The sequence below is a fragment of the Coregonus clupeaformis genome, chromosome 28 (assembly GCF_020615455.1).
Source record: "Coregonus clupeaformis isolate EN_2021a chromosome 28, ASM2061545v1, whole genome shotgun sequence".
Classification (NCBI taxonomy): Eukaryota; Metazoa; Chordata; class Actinopteri; order Salmoniformes; family Salmonidae; genus Coregonus; species Coregonus clupeaformis.
Genome location: NC_059219.1, coordinates 17724569 through 17747471, shown reverse-complemented (window position 1 = coordinate 17747471; position 22903 = coordinate 17724569). Strand labels below are relative to the sequence as shown.

At 43.8% G+C, this 22903-nt stretch overlaps 1 protein-coding gene across 2 annotated transcripts in view; it reads right to left on the bottom strand.

Annotated features, from left to right (window-relative positions):
- LOC121566480 (ribosome biogenesis protein BMS1 homolog) overlaps nucleotides 1-22903 on the bottom strand; it is a 35965-nt gene that overhangs the window by 9654 nt on the left and 3408 nt on the right. For both annotated transcript variants that reach the window (XM_045208664.1, XM_045208663.1), the window contains exons 2-18: nucleotides 22315-22506; nucleotides 21783-21973; nucleotides 21467-21546; nucleotides 20708-20896; nucleotides 19331-19473; nucleotides 18822-18943; nucleotides 18286-18479; nucleotides 17791-17954; nucleotides 16734-17368; nucleotides 16054-16155; nucleotides 15615-15769; nucleotides 15201-15282; nucleotides 14606-14877; nucleotides 12501-12689; nucleotides 8918-9098; nucleotides 8452-8510; nucleotides 5093-5215 (exon numbers count right to left, since the gene is read on the bottom strand). In XM_045208664.1, coding sequence (XP_045064599.1) covers nucleotides 5093-5215; nucleotides 8452-8510; nucleotides 8918-9098; nucleotides 12501-12689; nucleotides 14606-14877; nucleotides 15201-15282; nucleotides 15615-15769; nucleotides 16054-16155; nucleotides 16734-17368; nucleotides 17791-17954; nucleotides 18286-18479; nucleotides 18822-18943; nucleotides 19331-19473; nucleotides 20708-20896; nucleotides 21467-21546; nucleotides 21783-21973; nucleotides 22315-22496 — 3063 coding nt within the window. In that variant the 5' untranslated portion in view covers nucleotides 22497-22506. The remainder of the gene's footprint in view (nucleotides 1-5092; nucleotides 5216-8451; nucleotides 8511-8917; nucleotides 9099-12500; nucleotides 12690-14605; nucleotides 14878-15200; nucleotides 15283-15614; nucleotides 15770-16053; nucleotides 16156-16733; nucleotides 17369-17790; nucleotides 17955-18285; nucleotides 18480-18821; nucleotides 18944-19330; nucleotides 19474-20707; nucleotides 20897-21466; nucleotides 21547-21782; nucleotides 21974-22314; nucleotides 22507-22903) is intronic.

The window sequence follows — 22903 nt, the reverse complement described above, 5'->3', positions numbered from 1 at the left end:
CAGACAGCATTGAGGAGTACACCACATCAGTCACTGGCTTCATCAATAAGTGCATCGATGATGTCGTCCCCACAGTGACCGTACGTACATACCCCAACCAGAAGCCATGGATTACAGGAAACATCCGCACTGAGCTAAAGGGTAGAGCTGCCGCTTTCAAGGAACGGGACTCTAACCCGGACGCTTATAAGAAATCCCGCTATGACCTCCGACGAACCATCAAACAGGCAAAGAGTCAATACAGGTCTAAGATTGAATCATACTACACTGGCTCTGACACTCGTCGGATGTGGCAGGGCTTGAAAACTATTACAGACTACAAAGGGAAGCACAGCCGCGAGCTGCCCAGTGACACAAGCCTACCAGACGAGCTAAACCACTTCTATGCTCGCTTCGAGGCAAGCAACACTGAAGCATGCATGAGAGCACCAGCTGTTCCGGACGACTATGTGATCACGCTCTCCGTAGCCGATGTGAGTAAGACTTTTAAGCAGGTCAACATTCACAAGGCCGCAGGGCCAGACGGATTACCAGGACGTGTACTCCGAGCATGTGCTGACCAACTGGCAAGTGTCTTCACTGACATTTTCAACATGTCCCTGACTGAGTCTGTAATACCAACATGTTTCAAGCAGACCACCATAGTCCCCGTGCCCAAGAACTCTAAGATAACCTGCCTAAATGACTACCGACCCGTGGCACTGACGTCTGTAGCCATGAAGTGCTTTGAAAGACTGGTCATGGCTCACATCAACAGCATAATCCCAGAAACCCTAGACCCACTCCAATTTGCATACCGCCCCAACAGATCCACAGATGATGCAATCTCTATCGCACTCCACACTGCCCTTTCCCACCTGGACAAGAGGAACACCTACGTGAGAATGCTATTCATTGACTACAGCTCAGCATTCAACACCATAGTGCCCTCAAAGCTCATCACTAAGCTAAGGATCCTGGGACTAAACACCTCCCTCTGCAACTGGATCCTAGACTTCCTGACGGGCCGCCCCCAGGTGGTAAGGGTAGGTAACAACACATCTGCCACACTGATCCTCAACACGGGGGCCCCTCAGGGGTGCGTGCTCAGTCCCCTCCTGTACTCTCTGTTCACCCATGACTGCATGGCCAGGCACGACTCCAACACCATCATTAAGTTTGCCGACGACACAACAGTGGTAGGCCTGATCACCGACAACGATGAGACAGCCTATAGGGAGGAGGTCAGAGATCTGGCCGTGTGGTGCCAGGACAACAACCTCTCCCTCAACGTGACCAAGACAAAGGAGATGATTGTGGACTACAGGAAAAAAAAGAGGACTGAGCACGCCCCCATTCTCATCGACGGGGCTGTAGTGGAACAGGTTGAGAGCTTCAAGTTCCTTGGTGTCCACATCACCAACGAACTATCATGGTCCAAACACACCAAGACAGTCGTGAAGAGGGCACGACAAAGCCTATTCCCCCTCAGGAGACTAAAAAGATTTGGCATGGGTCCTCAGATCCTCAAATTCTACAGCTGCACCATCGAGAGCATCCTGACTGGTTGCATCACCGCCTGGTATGGCAACTGCTTGGCCTCTGACCGCAAGGCACTACAGAGGGTAGTGCGTACGGCCCAGTACATCACAGGGGCAAAGCTCCCTGCCATCCAGGACCTCTATACCAGGCGGTGTCAGAGGAAGGCCCTCAAAATTGTCAAAGACTCCATTCACCCTAGTCATAGACTGTTCTCTCTGCTACCGCACGGCAAGCGGTACCGGAGTGCCAAGTCTAGGTCCAAAAGACTTCAACAGCTTCTACCCCCAAGCCATAAGACTCCTGAACAGCTAACCATGGCTACCCGGACTATTTGCACTGCCCCCCCACCCCATACTTTTTACGCTGCTGCTACTCTGTTAAGTATTTATGCATAGTCACTTTAACTCTACCCACATGTACATATTACCTCAACTACCTCAACTAGCCGGTGCCCCCGCACATTGACTATGCAACGGTACCCCCCTGTATATATAGCCTCCCTACTGTCACTTTATTCTATTGTATATATAGCCTCCCTACTGTCACTTTATTTTTACTTCTGCTCTTTTTTTCTCAACACTTTTTTGTTGTTGTTTTACTCTTACTTTTTTGTTTAAAATAAATGCACTGTTGGTTAAGGGCTGTAAGTAAGCATTTCACTGTAATGTCTGCACCTGTTGTATTCGGCGCATGTGACCAATAAAATTTGATTTGATTTGATTTGATTTGGTCAGGGAGGTGACCAAGAACCCAATGGTCACTCTGACATCGGTCTAGAGTTCCTCTGTGGAGATGGGAAGACCTTCCAGAAGGACAACCATCTTTGCAGCACTCCACCAATTAGGCCTTTATGGTAGAGTGGCCAGACGGAAGCCACTCCTCAGTAAAAAGACACATGACAGCCCGCTTGGAGTTTGCCAAAAGGCACCTAAAGGACTCACAGACCATGATAAACAAGATTATCTGGTCTGATGAAACCAAGATTAAACTCTTTGGCCTGGATGCCAAGCGTCACGTCTGGAGGAAACCTGGCACCATCCCTACGGTGAAGCATGGTGGTGGAAGCATCATGCTGTGGGGATGTTTTTCAGCGGCAGGGACTGAGAGACTAGTCAGGTGTGAGGCAAAGATGAACAGAGCAAAGTACCGAGAGATCCTTAATGAAAACCTGCTCCAGAGCGCTCAGGACCTCAGACTGGGGCGAAGGTTCACCTTCCAACAGGACAACGACCCTAAGCACACAGGCCAAGACAATGCAGGAGTGGCTTCGGGACAAGTCTCTGAATGTCCTTGAGTGGCCCAGCCAGAGCCCGGACTTGAACCCAATCGAACATCTCTGGAGAGACCTGAAAATAGTTGTGCAGCATCGCTCCCCATCCAACCTGACAGAGCTTGAGAGGATCTGCAGAGAAGAATGGGAGAAACTCCCCAAACACGGGTGTGCCAAGCTTGTAGTGTCATACTCAAGAAGACTTGAGGCTGTAATCACTGCCAAAGGTGCTTCAACAAAGAACTGAGTAAAGGGTCTGAATACTTATGTAAATGTGAGTTTTTATTTAATTTTATACATTTGCAAAAAAATAGAAAATCGTGTTTTTGCTTTGTCATTATGGGGTATTGTGTGTAGATTGATTACATTCGTAATTTTTTCTTCATCAATTTTAGAATAAGACTAACGTAACAAAATGTGGAAAAAGTCAAGGGGTCTGAATACTTCCCGAATGCACTGTAGCCCTGGTGTGATATGGGCCATTAGTGGTGTAGCGGGCTGACTTTGAATACAGCAACTAATCATTCTCAAATTCATTAGAGGCTAATTCATTGAGTCTATAGATGGGATAGCTGACATCACGAAAACGATGCGCACGCGTCAATGGGGTAGAAGTCTGAGTTATTGTGATTCTGGATGGCCAGATGGCTACCAACAAACTGCCATTTGGGGAATCGTAAGTGACTCGTTTCAGCTAGTTTAATCTTGTTCTTGATACCATGTCTTGTTTTGGAAGTGTTTTGACTGATTTCATGTCAATGCTAATATGGCTAAAATTCACTAGCTAGCTAACCAACAACTGTAACAATGTTTTTGAGAGACTAAACATTGAAGAAATATAGTTTACATGTCAACAATCTAAGCCAACCCCATCTGTTTTGGCCCATAGCTGCGCATTTCGGTTTTGTTGCTTAACAACCAAATCTGGAGTCAATCTGACTTAAGGATTTTTAGCATTAGAATGTGCTAAAGTGCATCTATCGGTACAGTGCAGCCATATGAATGCAGCAACACATTTTTCTCAAAACCATTGAAGACTGATGTAATGAGTCGAAATAAAACATCTGGAGTGAATCTGATGTATGGTTCATGAGGAGATGATTGTAGAGGATTGAGCATTAGCGTTACATATGCAAAGAATTAGTTGTTAATGGTTTCCTTGTTTTTTTAGATATCAATACCAAATACAGTGCGTTTCATCTTAGGGACATCCATGATAGCGATTACAAGTTTCAAGGTGATAGCCACTGTGGAGTGGATTTACAGTGGTTTAAAATGGACACGTAAAATCTGGTTCAGTGTTTTTTAGCATATTAGTGCTAATATGCATCTACTGGTATAGTGTGGCCATCTTTGAATGCATCAACGTTATTTTCTCATTCTTTAGGGACTATTGTGATGAGTCCAAAGACCACATTTGGAGTGAATATGACTTAGTCAATGAACATTTTTTATGGTTATTTTAAGCATTTAACATTACATAGTTCAAGTCAATTGTTAATAGTTTCCTTATTTTTGAAGATATCAATTCCAAACTTAAAAAGTTAATCATGGTAATGACTGATGACCCTAAAAGGTTTAAAGTTGATAGGCCACTGTGGAGTGGATTTACAAAGGATTTAAACTCTGATTTCCTGATTTATCAATAACCCAGCCATCTCTAAACCAATCCCTTATCTTTTCTCAAACTAAGTTAAGAGATGTACCATTGGCCTACATACATGCATACTTTGGTGTTATTTTGACTTTTGCTTCATGAGAATACGTTTTTCCAAAATGCCCAAGATGGAGGGAAATCTATCCCGACGGACCTTATGGGTCCTTGAGGAAAATTTGTTCAGCATGAGGATAGACACCTACATGAGGAAAGACAACAACCGTTTCAAGTCTCTAGGTCAAACATGGTGGCGGATATGAGGCTTTAAGTGAGTGCTTACAACAGCGCCCCCTATAGGCCAATCAATTGCATTATTTTTGACCAAGTTACTCATGGCCTCTAGTTTCTGTGTGCCAAATTAGAAAATAAGATACCAATCTATGCTTGAGTTATTTGACCATGTCAAAGAAAAAAAAAAGAAAAAATTCAGCGAATAACAATAGGTTACACAGCTTTGCTATGAACCCTTAATTATATATGAATACATTCATAAAGCATAACTTACACACAGTTTTTCCAAGTGTTAGACTATTTCTGTTATCCTGTTCTACAACAGATGAACAAATGCCTCAAATGTCTACCACAAAAAAGACATATCGTAGCTGAACTTTGGTATGTCAGTAATACTATGAGGTGCATCCTACCTTGATGAAGGATGTGTTCTTGTAGATCTTGTATGGGTAGCCAATCAGCTTGAGCTTTTTGACTATGGTCACAGATTTGTCCAGGTCAAGGACAACTCCTGTAGCTGCGATGCGGAAACTGGTCTGCAAGAGAGAGAACGGACAACTTAAACAAAGATGCTACTAGAAATAACCCATACTGAGTACTGGTGCATGATAGTCGTAAACAATTGTACTAGTTGCAAAATTAACTAAAAAGTGTAAGTGGTAGAACTTTGGTCATAAAGTCTTCCAAAACTGAGATTTGCGGCTAGCAGTACCCAAGTAATCATTGATTTGGAGCACAGCTGCACGCGACCCGAACATAGCCGCAGAATTAACCTACAGCACAGCTGCACGCTATCCAATCGTAACAGCAGAATCAACCTACAGCCCGCCCTATTATTTACAGACAGCGGAGCTAACCAATTGAGGCATTAGCACACAGTGTCTCGGAATGAGACAGTGTCATCAGAAAGTATTCATACCCCTTGACTTATCCCACATTTCATTGGGTTAAAGCCTGTATTCAAAATGGATTAAATCAAACTTTTTTCTCACCCATCTACACACAATACCCCATAATGACAAAGTTAGACATTTCTGCAAATCTATTGAAAATGCAATACAGAAATCTCTCGTTTAGTTAAGTATTCACACCCAAGTCAATATTTTGTATTAGCACCTTTGGCAGTGATTAGAACGGCGAGTCTTTCTGGGTAAGTCTCTAAGAGCGTTCCACACATGGATTGTGCAACATTTGCCCATTATTCTTTTCATAATTCTTCAAATCGCTGTCAAATTGGTTGTTGATCATTGCTAGACAACCATTTTCAGGTCTTGCAATAGATTTAAGTCAAATATGTAACTCGGCCACTCAGGAACATTCACTGTCTTCATGGTAAGCAACTCCAGTATAGATTTGACCTTGTTTTAGGTTATTGTCCTGCTGAAAGGTGAATTCATCGCCCAGTGTCTGGTGGAAAACAGACTGAACAAAGGTGTTCTTGTAGGCTCCATTCAGTTTCTTTTTTTATCCAGAAAAACTCCCCAGTCCTTAACGATGACAAGCATACCCATAGCATGATGCAGCCACCACCATGCTTGAAAATATGAAGAGTGGTACTCAGTGATGTTTTATTTAGGACAAAAAGTTAATGGCTTTGCCACATTTTCTGCCTAGTTGCAAATAGGCATGTTTTGGATTTTTTTAAATTCTGTACAGGCTTCCTTTATTTTCACTCTGTCATTTAGGTTAGTAATGTGAAGTAACTACAATGATGTTGATCCAGCCTCAGTTCTCATATCACAGCCATTATATGTTTTAAAAATCCCCATTGGGCTCATGAAATCCCTGAACAGTTTCCTTCCTCTCCTGCAACTGAGTTAGGAAGGACACCTGTATCTTTGTAGTGACTGAGTGTATTGATACACCATCCAAAGTATAATTCATAAGTTCACCCTGCTCAATGGGATATTTAGCATCTGCTTTTTCACATCTACCAATCACCATCCTTCTTTGCGAGGCATTGAAAAACCTCCCTGTTCTTTGTGGTTCAATCTGTGCTTGAAATTCACTACTCGATTGAGGTACCTTACAGATAATTGTATGTGTGGGGTACAAACTGTTTGCTATGAGACTCGAAATTGAGCTCAGGTGCATCCGGTTTCCATTGATCATCCTTGATATTTCTACAACTTGGAGTCCAGCTGTGGTAAATTCAATTGATTAGACATGATTTGGAAAGGCACACACTCAGATCAAAAACCAAGCCATGAGGTCGAAGGAATTGTCCGTAGAGGATTGTGTCGAGGATTGTGTCGAGGCACAGATCTGGGGAAGGGTACCAAAAAATGTCTGCAGCATTGAAGGTCCCCAAGAACACAGTGGCCTCCATCATTCTTAAATGGAAGAAGTTTGGAACCAACAAGACTCTTCCTAAAGCTGGCTGCCCGGACAAACTGAGTAATCGGGGGGAGAAGGGCCTTGGTCAGGGAGGTGGCCAAGAACCTGATGGTTACTCTGACAGAGCTCCAGAGTTCCTTTGTGGAGATGGGAGAACCTTCCAGAAGGACAACCATCTCTGCAGCACTCCACCAATCAGGCCTTTATGGTAGAGTGGCCAGACGGAAGCCACTCCTCTGTAAAAGCCGCATGACAGCCCGCTTGGAGTTTGCCAAAAGGCACCTAAAGGACTCTCAGACCATGAGAAACAAGATTCTCTGGTCTGATGAAACCAAGATTGAACTCTTTGGCCTGAATGCCAAGTGTCACGTCTGGAGGAAACCTGGCACCATCCCTCCGGTGAAGCATGGTGGTGGCAGCATCATGCTGTGGGGATGTTTTTCAGTGGCAGGGACTGGAAGACTAGTCAGGATCGAGGGGGAAATGAACGGAGCAAAGTACAGAGCGATCCTTAATGAAAACCTGCTCCAGAGCACTCAGGACCTCAGACTGGGGTAAAGGTTCACCTTCCAACAGGACAACGACGCTAAACACACAGCCAAGACAACGCAGGAGTGGCTTCGTCTCTAAATGTCCTTGAGTGCCCAGCCAGAGCCCGGACTTGAGCCTGATCGAACATCTCTGGAGAGACCTGAAAATAGCTGTGCAGCAACGCTCCCCATCCAACCTGACAGAGCTTGAGAGGATCTGCAGAGAAGAATGGGAGAAACTCCCCAAATACAGGTGTGCCAAGCTTGTAGCTTCATACCCAAGAAGACTTGAGGCTGTAATCGCTGCCAAAGGTGCTTTAACAAAGTACTGAGTAAAGGGTCTGAATACTTATGGAAATGTGATTTCAGTTTAATTTTTTTATTTGCAAAAATGTCTAAAAACCAGTTTTTGCTTTGTCATTATGGGGTAGTGTGTAGATTGATGAGGGGAAAAAAACAATTTAATCCATTTTTAGAATAAGGCTGTAACGTAACAATGTGGAAAAAGTCAAGGGGTCTGAATACTTTCCGAATTCACTGTATGTGGCTGCTAACCCAAATTGTCCATGAATATTCTTATTATGTTACTGAATGAATGCAGAGTATTTCAGATTTCGTTATCAACAAATGCTGAAAAGTACAGTAAATGTTAAATGCACATAACATCAACAATGTAATGTTTGGATTCAGTCTTGTGTCAGGTAACTGTTGTGTCCTCACCTTTGGCCTAATAATTTCCACATAATCTCCAAACTGTTCCCTTTCAATTTCTACCATGGTTATGCATATCATATTTATTCTGCATGAAACATTTCAATTCAGCCCTATACATATAGCCCAATTCCCACAAGTGTAAAGGATTAAATGTAATTATTTCCTTTGTGGCCTGCCTCTGTGGTTCTTACCTTAGTTCCTGCGACTGACTGCACAGCCAGGAAGCCTGTGCCCTGAGGTGTGATGGGACCTGGGAACACAGCAGAGAAGGACAGGGTTCACATTTATTCATTATTTTACCTATATTCAAACAGGTAAGTTGATTGAGGATCCATGTCATTCTGACCAGGGGGGCATGTCACAAAGCAAGACAATTTAGCTAGTTTACTGAAATAATGTAATATTTCCGACTTCATAGAGATATGTAGTTATATTAGCATGGTATAACCGGCTCTACGCCCTCAACATATTTTACAATTTAGCTTCTTCAAGGAACCAGATAATCAAGAGCTATATCTGAATTTGCATCAAATATAGCTGGTTAACTTAGCGATCCTGCTACGTGACAGTGCCCTCTGATTAATAGTTGCAATGGAGGAAAAAAGGTGCCACCTGAATCAAATAAATACTAAAACTACAGCGCATTACTGCTCTCACCCCAGATGGTGGCGCCACAGTGCATGTGCTGCGGTGTGTACTTGAGCAGGCGGTGGCGCCCGTTGTGGTCCTCGATGTGGTACAGGGGGATGGTCTGGAAGCGACGCCAGCCCAGGGACAGGATGAGGGGGTCGCGCGTCTTCAGGATCCGGTTGTGCCATCGATGTTTCTTTAACCGCATCTGGGACAAGAGAAAGATCACCTTGAGTCACCTGGAAAAGTTCTAAACAAATTACACTTATCATTATCAATTAGTCTCAATGACACTTTGTTTTGAGCAATAGTTTAATGCCATTTGTTTAGATCTTAATTTATTAGGGACAGATGCAAGTTAAAAAATGAATAAAACATTAACGTTCAAATAAATCAACACTGGGATGCGTTGCACCATAAAACATATGGAACTACCCAGACTCTGCCTAGAGCTGGCCGTCCGACCAAACTGAGCAACCAGGCAAGAAGGACCTTTGTCAGGGTGGTGACCAAGAACCTAATGACCACTCTGACAAAACTACAGAGTTCCTTGGCTGAGATCGGAGAACAACAGTCTCTACAGCACTTCACTAATCTGGGCTTTATAAGAGAGTGAGAAAAGGCACATGACAGCATGCCTGGAGTTTGCAAAAAGGCACTTGAAAGACTCAGATCATGAGGCAAAATATTCTGTGGTCTGATGAGAAATGTAACTCTTTGGCCTCAATGCAAAGCGCTATGTCTGGAGAAAACCAGGCACAGCTCATGACCCATCTAACGCCATCCCTAACGTGAAGAATGGCGGTGGTTGCATCATGCTATGAGGATGCTTTTCAGCTGCAGGGACTGGGAGACTAGTAAGGGAACAATGAATGGAGCCAAATACAGGCAAATCCTTGATGAGAACCTGGTTCAGAGTGCAAATGACCTTCAACTGGGGCAAAGATTTACATTCCAACAGGACAATGACCCCAAGCATACAGCCAAAGCAACACTGGAATGGCTTCAGAACAAGAATGTGAAAGTCCAAGTCCTTGAGTGGCCCAGCCAAAGCCCAGACTTGAATCCCATTGAAAATCTGTGGAAAGACTTGAAGATTGCTATTCACTGCCACTCCCCATCTAACTTAACAAAGCTTGAGAAAATCTGCAAGGAATAATGGGAGAAAATCCCCAAATCCAAATGTGCAAAGCTAATACAGATATACCCAAGACGACTCAAAGCTGTAATCGCGGCCAAAGTTGATTCTACAAAGTATTGACTCATGGGTGCAAATACTTATGTAAATTAAATGTTTTTAATTTTCAATACATTTGCATTTCTAAAAACATGTTTTCACTTAGTCATAATGGGGTATTGTGTGTAGATGGGTGAGAAAAAAACAACAATTTAATCCATTTTGAATTCAGGCTGTAACACAAAATATGGAATAAGTCAAGGGGTATGAATACTTTGAAGGCACTGTAGCGCTGCCCTAACAAATCATGTCAGTTTCTGGCCCCATCACTGACAAAATAGAAATTTACGCTGGCCACCTCTGAGAATTTAGCTCTACCTTATGCTTCTACGCAGACAGTAGCAGTGTTAATTGTCAATAATAACTATGATGAAAAATACTTGTCAACAACCTATTTGTCCTGACTAAAACTATGAAAATAACGAGACAAAGATGCCCTGGAAAAAAACGAACTATAAAAAAATTACTTTTCATTTTAGTTGACAAAAATGTGACGAGACGAGAATTCCACGTGAGATTACATCTTTCAGTTGCGCGATCTGACTGAGCTGATCAGTGCGGCTCTCCCAAACATCTCTCAGGCGGTCTCTTCAGTCACTCGTCAATCCTTTGAACTGATGCGAAGAAAGGACACTTCACTTGTAACTAATCTCAACTAGAAACAATAATGTTTACTCTCTCTCTTACTTTCATGTAGCTAGCTGGCTGGCTCTCTTAGCTAGCTTCTTTACATCGATTTGATGCAGTCAAGACAGGAACTACCAGATGGGATGAGAAATTAAGAATGAGGGGAGATCTAAAGATGCAACAACTATCAGGGGTTGCTAATATGACTAGTATAATACCTTTGGCTGCTAAACAATGAAAGAAAGTTGATTTGAAAACCAATACTAGTCTTCAAAAAAGAATTGCCTCCACGTTTCTATGGTGGGATTTTGGCTATTGGCTACTTTGAAGCAAGGTATGAAGTAAAACATCCAGGTTTCAAACAATTAAGGAACAGGAAAAATATAGCAATGCTAATGATAGGCCTAACCATCTTCTGGTAGATCGAAAGGTTTTCCCAAAAAACCTTCTCAATTAAATGTTAACTAGCTACAAAGTATCCTATGCCTACCTGGCAGAATGATATCATGATATCAATCCAGTGGCCATTTGTTTTGCAAACTCCATCTCATGTGCACTACAGAAACACAGCTAACCAAACAGTGCTAGGTGCCTGCAGTTTAATTAAAAGGGTAACTACACTCAAATGTACATTTCTTCGATTTTTCGCAGACCTCAAAAGTGGTCTCCTGATGTGGAAAAACAACAAAATTGGATGTTCAATTTAAAAGAAAGTGTGAAAGCAAAAACCTGAAAAAAATCTGAAACCTGTGATTTTCTGACTCATTTGACAGCCTAATGTATCTGTTTTGGTTCCTTAGTGAAAGACTGTAAACTACACTTTTATGCTTATGACAGTGTGCTGTACTCTCCTGCCTCCTCTGTGAACCAGGCTATAGCGGATCTACAGACTGCATTAAATGTCATACAAAAAGCACTTGACCTTAAACTGGTACTGAATGCGGATAAAACAAAGTATATGCTGTTCTCTAGAGCCCACAACATTGACTCCACAGACTTCCATATCTGCACGTTGAATGGAGCCCAAATTGAGCAAGTCCTCTCATATAAATTCCTTGGCATTTGCATCGATGACAAGTTGTCATTTAAAACATGTAGATGAGCTAACGAAGAAACAGAATTAAACTGGGCTTCTTCTACAGAAATAGATTGTGCCTTTCGCTTGATAGAATAAATCGTTCAGTTGACATTCCATCACTGTGATATGTATCAGAAAGTGGGCTGGCCATCATTGGCAACGCAGAGAACACAACATTGCCTTCTGTTCTTTTATAAAGCTCTCGTGCAGAAACTACCATACTACATTGCTCCTGACCTACAGAAGTACAAAATACCTTACTCGCTCACAGGAATGGCTAAATCTTGAAATTCTTGAAAGCCTTTAGGTTTTACATGCCACAAATTTCAGAATACCCTACAATTGGACGCACAATTGCCTTTCGGACATTTCAGGGTATTGGTACATGACCTGTTTACATGTTTTTCCATAATTGTATTTTTGTATGTTTCATGCTCCCGCCTTTCATTGTTATAATTGTGTCAGTAATTCCTTATTTTGCTTCATTTTTGTGAATCAGAGCTACTTGCAAAAGAGACATTGGTCACAATGGGACATCCCTGTATTTAATAGGATGCCATTTCAGACACAGCCAAGGAGTTAAGTTCTTGAACTGGAAGTCCAATTCACTCTATTTCACTTCTTCAATTGAAATGGAACTGAGCCTGACTTGTTAACCCGTCACTCACCTGCAGGTAGCCTACGTTGCCCTCGCTGGCGCCTAGAGCCCCGAGGATGATGGGATAGTGGGGATCAAAGTTGGTGACAAACTCGCAGGGCAGGGAGGGGATCTCCAGACGCACATACATGCCAGGCCGGAAGCCCTCGTACTGGACCCGTGTCTCGTCATCCACGTCCTCAAACTCAGCCCGGTTCAGCTAGGAAGAGGAGAAAGGTTTAGAGATTGTGGTGAAATGAAAGGCTCAGTGGGTTAGAACAGGGTGTTGTCAACACCAGGGTTGTTGGTTTGAATCCCGCATGGGCCACATACTGAATATACTTTGTGTCAGTGCCAAGGTTGACAGTTCTGTAAGTTGATTTTAAAAAAGAGCATGCACAATTTTGTTTTGCGTTTCAAGACTGATTTTCCCCTCATTGTGCCTGATGAACACGACTCAATGTCTGATCAGAATGCCACTGACAACGTTGGTTTCCTTTCGGGCATAATAAGATGTTACCTTGACCCCGATTGAATCATTTCCAAATGCATCCTTCCTTGTTTCTTCGATGTAAGCACAGATCTAGTGGTTGGGTAGGTGCAAGTAAGGTTACCACCCTATCACTCACCAATGCAACCAATTCAGATCTGTGTTTACGCGCAGAGCCGTGGTTGAGTGGTAACACTCCTGGCATGTCACATATATGAAGCACCCCACTGGAGACAATACCTTGCATCCAATGTTCCCTCTAAGCTGTGTGTGTGCGCGGGTGCGCAGCCGTGCAGAAGAAATATGAGCCCGTGCAGAGAAGCCTGAGATTGAACGTCACTCAACTTTCCCCTTTAGTTAATACTATCAACGTTTCACTCTACTGTGGCAATTGTGATCGTGTCAACGCAATATTAGCCACTTTCAATGTAATATACCGAAACAAAACGAACTATGCAAGATTTCGTATGCAAAACTAACTGTGCGAGAGATTTTCTTGCAGGCAGAGCGCATTGGAGTAGGATTCTATTGCATTGACAGGCATGACTCCGCAGTATTCTACACAGACCGGTGCGCCATAACCAATCAGAGCTGCAATAGGCCTATATGCAAATAGCCAATGCCATATGGATCTGTGCCATTCACTTTGAACTGGACTGTTTAGGCTACAGTATGAGCGGTCTCGAGTAGATGCGCTTGTTTTGAGATGAAAGCGAAAGCTGCATGTAGCCACGTGTACACATTTGTTCATATTCTTTGCTAGTTAGTGAGTTCTTAGCCCAGTTATAGCTCATTTCTAGTCAACAATGGGGGAGTGGTTGCTTCCAACAAGAGCACAAAATGTGTGCATTTCTAGCCATCTTTGAAAAGCAAGTCAGGTACTGAGCTTTTTTATGTCTTAAAGGGAAAGTGTTGTATTTTGAGATGGTGTTGAATAAGTAGCCAATAGGCAGAGTGTAGCATAACTTATCTGATTCACTGAAATAATGGTATGGGAATAATAATTCAAGTGGTTTCTTGCATCAAACAACATTTTCAGTCACCTCCTTGGATAAACAGGTTAATGTCAAGTCCGGCATGTTTTTTCTCTCTCCAAAAGTCTAATTTAATGTAGGCACTGAAGACCACACATTGGCTGCTACTGTAGGCTGAATGATAGAACAGCTATTTCTATGTTAAAATGTTCTGGGATGCGTTTCTCTCCAATGTTTTTTATGGTAGGCCACTATGGTAGGCCTACATTATGATCAAATATCCACAGTAGCCTACTTGGCCACTGTTAAAACTAACTTAAAGCGCGTACAGCCTCAGTGTGCACAGTAAACCAACGCCGGAAGTTGCACAGAATTTTCACAAAGTTCAAGTTTGCGCTCAGCAGACCTGAAAATTGCTCAGTGACATTTTTTTAGGGAACATTGCCTGCATCCACCCTTCCCACTGTTGCTCCCACCTGACTGGAACCCCCACTCATTTCATAACTGTCTAAATGAAGTGTCAAAATACCCACCCAAAACATATACTTACATTTTTTTATGTGATTACATCAAGGAAGGAAAAAGGAGGAATTTCTGAATTATTGGACCAGGGCCAGAAACTTCTGCCTCCTGTCATATCAAACATTTACCTATGACCCCATGACCCCTCACCTCTGCCTGTTTCTGCATCTCCTCCTTGAGGTCGTCAAAGTAGGTGGCGTCTCCGTCGTCGTACTCCGTGTCGAAGCGCTCCTTCAGCCGCCGTTTCTTCTCCAGACGCTTGTTCTTCTGGGTCTCGTCGTCCACCTTCATCGGCTTCTCCTCCTCATCATCATCTTCCTCATCATCATCACTTTCTTCCTTGGCTTGGTCCTTCTGCTTGCCAGCTTTCCCCTTGTGCACTTCCCCCGTCTCCAAGTCCTCAAAGTCGCCATATAGCTCCTCTAAAAAGAGACGAAGAGCGAGTTAGCAAGGGGGTGATAATGAACAGTGGACTTCTGATATACAGTACATAGCCCTGATGGATTGGGACTACTCTGTTGGGAATATGAGTCCATATCCGGAGCACATGAAAATAATTTGAATTGGGTAAAATTAATTTCAATTGCTCTCTGCTTACCATATTTGATGTGCACACAGGAGTCGACCTTTACAGATTGCATTTAAAATGGGACAGATTGCAGTTATAAAGCACTTTTAAGGACAAGACCAAGAAAGTCATGAAAACAATCCAAACATTATTGAGCAATGAGCTGCAAATCTTTACCATCCTCCTTCAGCAATGTAGCAGCATCTTGATCGTCCTCCCATTTCCCTGTCACAAAACAGTCCCGTATCGAGTCCAGCATCTGAGGACACAATATTTATGTCAATTACAAAAAATATTCTCAATAAATGTAATTCATCTCTTGAGTTGATGGAATATAAATTATTGTATTGACCCCAACCCAGGTCAGAATATGAATGGATGCCTCCATCCATAGCTTCTAACGTCTTACTTACTGCCTTTCTTCAAACTGTTGGTCTTTCCACACTTTAAATGTCCAGTGCCAAATCAGGTGTGCTAGTGCTGGGTTAAAACAAAAATGTGCAACCCTTGGGGTCCCAGAGGAAGATAAACCCTGTAGTAAAAGAGATGGGACAAAGGAAAGAGGCGCTATGATATGGTTTCCCCCTTTACCTCTTCCAGGTCCCAGTTGTGAGCGGCATCGGGGTCAAAACGGGAGCAGTCCACGCCGTCCACACGATGCTTCTTGCCCTTCTCGGGGCGGCTGACTCGAAACAGCCCTCCCAGCTCCTCCTCATCCTCCTCCCCATCACCATCAACCTCCGCCACTGAAGGAAATAAGCGTAGTCAGTCAGAAATCAAGGCTAGGCACAAACAGAAGCAAATGGGCCGAAATAGGGAGGACCTGAACTTGTCCAATAAGAAACGCTCATTTTCATTGCAAAACATTTTGCTACAGTGTGCATTAATGAATACACTCTAGTGCTCAACAAACAAGAGCCGCCATGACATTAGGATAAAAGGGAAAATGTCCGTAAAAAAAAAAGCCTAAAAAACATTCTAAGAACAAAACAAACCGATCTTGTTACCGAAACCCAGGAGGAGACGTTACCTGTGCCGTACACCAGTTTACGTAGATTGGGGGCGGCGCGCTGTTGCCGTAGAAACGCCTCCGATGCTTTCTGTTGCAGACCCTCCTTCCACCGCAGTGCCCCTGAGAAACATTTGGTGGGTTAGGGTCAAAGGTCAAATTAATTATTGATTCCAACTTCAGTTCTTGTTCCATTTGGCCACTTCCCCTCCCAATCAGTATTCACAAGGTGAAAGCAATATGGCAGACAGAAGACGCATGCATTCTGAATTCCAAATCAACCCTTAGCCCCTAGGCACTCCTGTAAATCTGATATGTAAAAAAAAAAGTTAAATGTTATGATACGATTGGATAGGTCATTTGATTATCCTATCACAAGGCAAGAAACCTATCCAGTCCTGTCAGATCTACAGGAGTGCCTAGAGAGTAAGGGCTAGGTTGATTTGGAATTCAACAGCCAACTGTACGGGTAAGGTGGATACATTACAATATTGCTTACACCAGAGCGTGCAGGTTTTAGTTCTAGCCCGCCACTAACACACCTGATTCAAGTACTCAACTTGGTCTTCAATTCAGAGCAGAATTATTGGAATTAGGTTTGTAAGCGATGGGCTTGAACAAAATTCTGTGGACACTGAAGATGTAGTATAGACAAGGGGGAGGGGCCACAATGGAACTACGCTGAATAGACCGAATATTACCTGCACTTTCATAGCACAGCTCTCCTCCCTCCATCTCCTCATCTTCCATTTTGGAGGTGGCATTCGACTTCTTGCTTTCTTTGCCCGAGACCTTGGTTTCACAGTCATCCTCTTCCATTGAATCACTCGCATCCTCCTCTTCCTCCGAGCAATGACCCGAGTCTCTTGGTTTGACATCACCATCTTCATCTTCTTCCCCCTCAGAATCACTCTCCTCTCCTTCACTCTCCTGCTCTCCCTTCACCCCTTCTCCCTCCTCCTCACTCATTTCCAGCTCATCCTCACTGTCTGCAAAGGCAGGTACCTCCACCACTGGCTCCTTCTCTGCTTTCCTTTCCTCCATCTTCTGTCTCTTCACCGGAGGGGCGGTCTTTATTCCTTGATTCTCTTTTGGTTCAGTGTTGTCCTTTGCCTCTTTCTTCAAAACTGTTTCTTCTTCTTCTCTTTTGTTTCCCCCCTCATCATCTTCCTCATCCTCTTCTTCAGACTCTTCTTCCTCATCCCCCTCTTCTTCACTGCTACCCTCGCTGTCATCATCATCATCATCATCTTCCTCTTCAGTGAAGACAGCCTTCCTCCGCTCTCTCTGTGTCTCAGGGTCCCAGACTCGGCTCTCCTGTGGACCTGACGTCAGCCTGTGAGACAAGATGGAGACCAACACAAGTCAGAGGCAAAAATTGATATCATTTTCTATATGCCTGTATTTAAGGGCCCACTTTTTATTTCGTAAAAGAACAAAACGGCAGCCACTTGGTTTGCTATAAAGCTAAGGAATAGGACTGGAGAAATGTAGCGACTCAAATTACAAGGACTTGACAGTCCATGAGAATAAAATGACGATGAGGTTCTCTTTTAACGATACGTTTATAACAGATTTTAACAATGATTGTAGGGCTGCCACTCTTGACAATTCGTCTTTAACCAATTTTAACAATGAGTTTAGGGCTGTGTCTCAAATGATTCCATAGTGGCCACAAAAGTAGTGCACAATATATGGGAATAGCGTATCATTTGAGATTTCCAAGACGTTGTTGTGCGAGCTTCACTGTGCACTCACCCGTTCTCCTCATCCTCCTCCTCTTCCTCCTCCTCCACTTCCCCGGGGGTCAGGGCGGCCGTCCCTGTGAACAGTGACACTTTGCTGGCGGCCATCTTGACATCCAGGGTGGTGTGTGTACCGATGAGGGATTGGACCAACTCTGTGGTGGGACGGACCTCCTCCTGGTGGACACGGAACAGAAATAACTGATTATAGGAGCGTGTGCACACACATTACCTAAATCATCTGTACATTATCTAGGTTCAGGGGAGAGGGAATTTAATGGCCCATGACACTTTCGGTTTAGTGCACTCATTCATAACAGTCTCAAGCCATTGTATATAACAGGAGTCAATTACATTCAGGAGCACTTCCATATCACATCCATCATATGTATTGAACTACCTGACTTTGACCAATAAAAATAGATAGTTTTTTTTTGTTTTGTTAAATGTTTCAAAGCATTTTCCTTTTCTGTGTCTTACTGAACATGGCCCAGGGGATGGAACTGACCTGTTCCTGATTGACGTGGCCGCCAGGCAGGTCGATGTAGACTGCGTCCTTATCGTACACGACCCCCCCGACCCCCGCCATGGGAGCGTAGAGCAGCCGCTCCTTCTCGTTCAGCGCCCTCTTCTTCTGCGCCTCAGGCAGACCGCAGGGGTCTGGCAGGAAGCTGACGTCTGCCACCGCAAAGTCCCCCACACCTGCAGAGGGTGCCACCATGTGTTTGGTTTCAAACCAAATTGCCCAATGTTAGGACAATACAGCTTTCCGAATCAATGTTTTCAAAACCCCACCTTTGTACAATTGAGATAAAATCTCTGTTCAGAGGTGTGTAGGAGTGAAACATTGCCCAAATACACCACTGCAGTAACCACATGCTATGTTTATTTGCTAAATGAATTGGTGAATGTGAATAGTGCAAGTCAATATGTACTAGCTTTGCGAGTACTGATACAGTATTCAATTAATCTCTTCTCTAGAAGTCAATGTTCCTCAAAAGGGCTCAGATTCTTATTTACTCTTAACCCAATGAGCGTACTTACCAGGGATATGGACCTGGCCTTTATTCTTCAAGTATGTCCCCCTCAGGTAGCCATAGAGAGATACAGTACGATCACACTTGGGGTCCACCCTCACCATCTCGGGGTCCGTCAAATCCTCCATGCTGTGTAGATGGCGAGTGTGATTGAGGAACAGTGAAGGGGATCAGTTAAACAAAAAACTAATTAACAGGGAGTGAAAATGCAAGCAGGGTGCTGGGATCCATTGCTCGCAGGCATGCAAGTGTGCACAATTACACACACAATAACCATACATGCCACCATTCAACTGCATCATAGCATTCACAGAACAAGCATAGCAACATACAGAACACATCATTTGCCCAAAAGCCAGACAGGTAAGAATACAATAGTCTGGGCACTCAAAGCCGAGCATCGAGGTCGGGGTACTGCTTCTCCCTGGTAGTCACTTTCCCTACGCTGAATCAGTCCTGGCTACATATTGTACGTTCCATTACAAACACATCGCTCTAAGAGGTCTGGACACTCACCGGTCGGCCACGACGTAGGGATGAGATTGCTGCCACACCAGCGGGCGGAACTTCATGACCGAGATGAAGCGGCCCAGGTTCTTGACCTCCTGGATCTGGTACTCTCCGTACACCATACCGGACAGGTAGAAGAGTTTGGCACCCTGGGGGAAACAAAGAGGGAATGTGGAACACTCTTCAGGAAAGGGACTTGTGGTGGATTAGGTTCAGAGAAACACCATATGCCATGTTGATGAGATTGTGATGACCTTTATAACTATATTGTACACATTCACAACATGCAAGCTCTGACAGATTGTGTACACGTTAAACGTCTTCTCAAGACAAACCTAAGAAAATCACAAGTCAACTTGTCACTTCCATAGCACAAGAGAAAAACGCTGAGTTTCAGGATGTATGAAGGGGATGTGCAGGGTTGGCACAGACTGGCCAACTCTGCTAATTTACCTCCAAGGTTTATCTAGCACATCAGAAATATCTCAGCTCTTGCCAAGAAAGAATAAGACAATGAAATATGAAATGTGCTAGCTATAGATCGTATATGGGTAGTTACAGTATGGTGTTCAGTTGTTGTTACTTTTGGTATTATCCATGCTTTGTACAGTTTGAATATCTTTGTGAAAACAAATAAAAACACTTCGCAAAAAAAAAAAAAAAGTCAAACCAACTCCATCATCAAGTTTGCTGACGACGCGACGGTGATAGGCCTGATCACCGACAACGACGAGAAAGCCTACAGGGAGGTTAGAGCCCTGGCAGAGTGGTGCCAGGACAATAATCTCTCCCTCAACCTCAGCAAAACCAAGGAGGTGATCGTAGAATACAGGACTGCTGAAGAGGTTTGGCATGGCCCCTCAGATCCTCAGGGACCTTTACAGGTGCACCATTGAGAGCATTCTGTCTGGCTGCATCACCGCCTGGTACGGCAACTACCAGGCCTGAACCGCAAGACTCTACAGAGGGTGGTGAAGACTGCCCAGTCATGCAGGTAGAAGGACATCTACACCAGGCGGTCTCTGAGGAAGCCCGGAAGATCGCCAAGGATTCCAGCCACCCCAGCCATGGACTGCTCGCTCTGCTACCGTCCGGCAGGCGGTACCTGAGCATCAGGTCTCGGACGAACAGGTTCCGAGACAGCTTCTACCTCCAGTCCATAAGACTGTTGAGCAGCTAACCCTAAGCTGTCCACCTGCACAGACCCGTCTACCTGTACTCACCTGCACCTTAAGAAAATATTTGCACTGACTCTTTTCACAGCTGCATTTTAAGAGACTATTTGCACTGACTCACTCACCCTTATATACACACACACAATTGCTAATACTATTTATGGTGTGAAGCCAAAGATAAAGTCTCTCATTCTAATTCGGTGCTTACCTGGTAGACCTCGGTCCAGAAGCGGTGTTTGAGCCGCTTCTTGGTCTTGCGCAGGGCCTTGTTATTGCGGAACGAGTCCAGGTGGGTGAGCACGCCCATGATGCGCGGGAAGCCGTGCACCTGGCAGATGTTGAGAAACTCAAAGGTCTCCATCTCAAAGCCGAAGCTGGCGTCAATGAGCATCAGCACCTGGTGGACCACAGGGACGTCAGTCTTTATCTCACTGATATCATCAAGTCAGGTCTATTTTTATTGTCTGGTAGGGAAATCTGGATTCAATTCAATTGTCACAGATATGTGCATCTCAAATGGCACCCTACTCGCTATATATGGCACTACTTTTGACCAGAGCCCTATGGGCCCTGGTCAAAAGTAATGTACTACATAGGGAATAGGATGTCATTTGGGACACATCCATAGTGTTTATGCCAACACTGCATTTTTGTAGTGTGATAAAATATACTAAAAAGTCAACAATAAGGCATCAAAACAGACATTACTCCAATATCATAAGAAGTAAAAAAAAATTAAAAAAATAAAGTTTATGGTGGGCCTCCTGTAGCTCAGTTGGTAGAGCATGGCGCTTGCAACGTCAGGGTTGTGGGTTCGTTTCCCACAGGGGGCCAGTATGAAAAATGTATGCACTCACTAAACTGAAAGTCACTCTGGATAAGAGCGTCTGCTAAATGACTAAAATGTAAGTACATTTCTATCTAGTTTTTATTACTTTAAAATTCGGACATTTTGGCTTTAACTTACCAGGTCAGCAACCTTTGCCAAGTCAATCATTGTATTGATGTCATTGCTACACTCGACAAAGGTAAGACGTCTCTTCTTTCCTGAAAGGAAAATTAAGAAATTAAGATTGTGGTGGGGCGGCGTTAGCATACAAGGAAAACAACACATTAAATTACAGCCCTGTGGTCATGCAGGGTGGTATTCACTAGGAACTAAACAGAAGCAAACGTGACAAAACGGGGAGGGACTACCTTAACTTGTCCAAGAAGAAGTGCTTTCTGTTGCAAAATGCTTTGCTATGGTGTGCGCTAATGAATACGACCCAAGCTCAACTCACCAGAGACTATGGTCACAGGCCCGCAAATGTCCCCTAGTTTCTGCCGCGTGAAGTTTTTGATCAGGCAGCGGATGAGGGTGCTCTTGCCCACCTTGGGGGGTCCTACCACCACCACCACTATCGGGGGAGGCTCCAGAGGGGTGCGGTCCACCAGGGGTATGTGATGTTTCTTGGCCTTTAGGTCCTGGGCTCTGGGAGAAGGGGAAAGAACAGTGTTTATAGCTTCCTACAATGTTGAACTGTGTCTGTCTGCACTTGTTATGCTTCCTCCTCTACACTGCTTTTCTAAATCTCAATGTCTGTCTGTCTGAAACACTCAAGATACATTAACAGCATTCAGTCCTAAGGTTGTTTCTACGAACTTGTAAAACCACAGATTAGTGTCACAGTAACTAAAAAACACAACAAAATACTATGTAAACCTTGTGAAACAAAACTAAATCAATGCTAAAAACGCAAACATTAAAGTTTATGGTGGGATGATTTTTCATGTAGTGTAGTATAATGGGGCATGTATACGAATGCTGCTGACCTGTGGAAGGTTTTGGCCATGCGCACTGCTGACTGGACAGCAAACGCTTTGGGGTTCCTCTTGCGTTCGTCATCTCCGGCTGGGGTTCCCAGCTGCTTCCTGCTCTTCTTCCTCTCTGCCTTGGGCCCGCTGTGCTTCTGCTGGTGCCGCTTCTGTTCCTTCTTTGGCTCCTTCCCCTCCATCTTCTCCTATCTGACAATCACACACACACGTCAGAAACTGAAGCTTGAAGGATCAAATGTAGCTTTGTCTAATGCACACCCCACTTAATTAGGTGCTTCATGTAACAATAATAGCAATAATTCCAACTACCTCCCTGTATGCGAGTGAACTAGCTAGTCTCTCAAGAAACTTGCCCATAATGGTTGCAGTACATTTGCTAGTAACAACAACTACTGAAATAAATATTAGTAAGAGGTGATGGTTTTGTCTGACAATATAAAAGTCACTGCAGCAACTTGGTCTATGCTACACAATGTTCCTACACATTGTACAAGCATTTTCCACAGATAGCATCATAGCTAGTAGGGCCGGGACGATACCAGTATAGAGATACTCGTTAGTATCGTAGCAAGAAACAAAACGGATT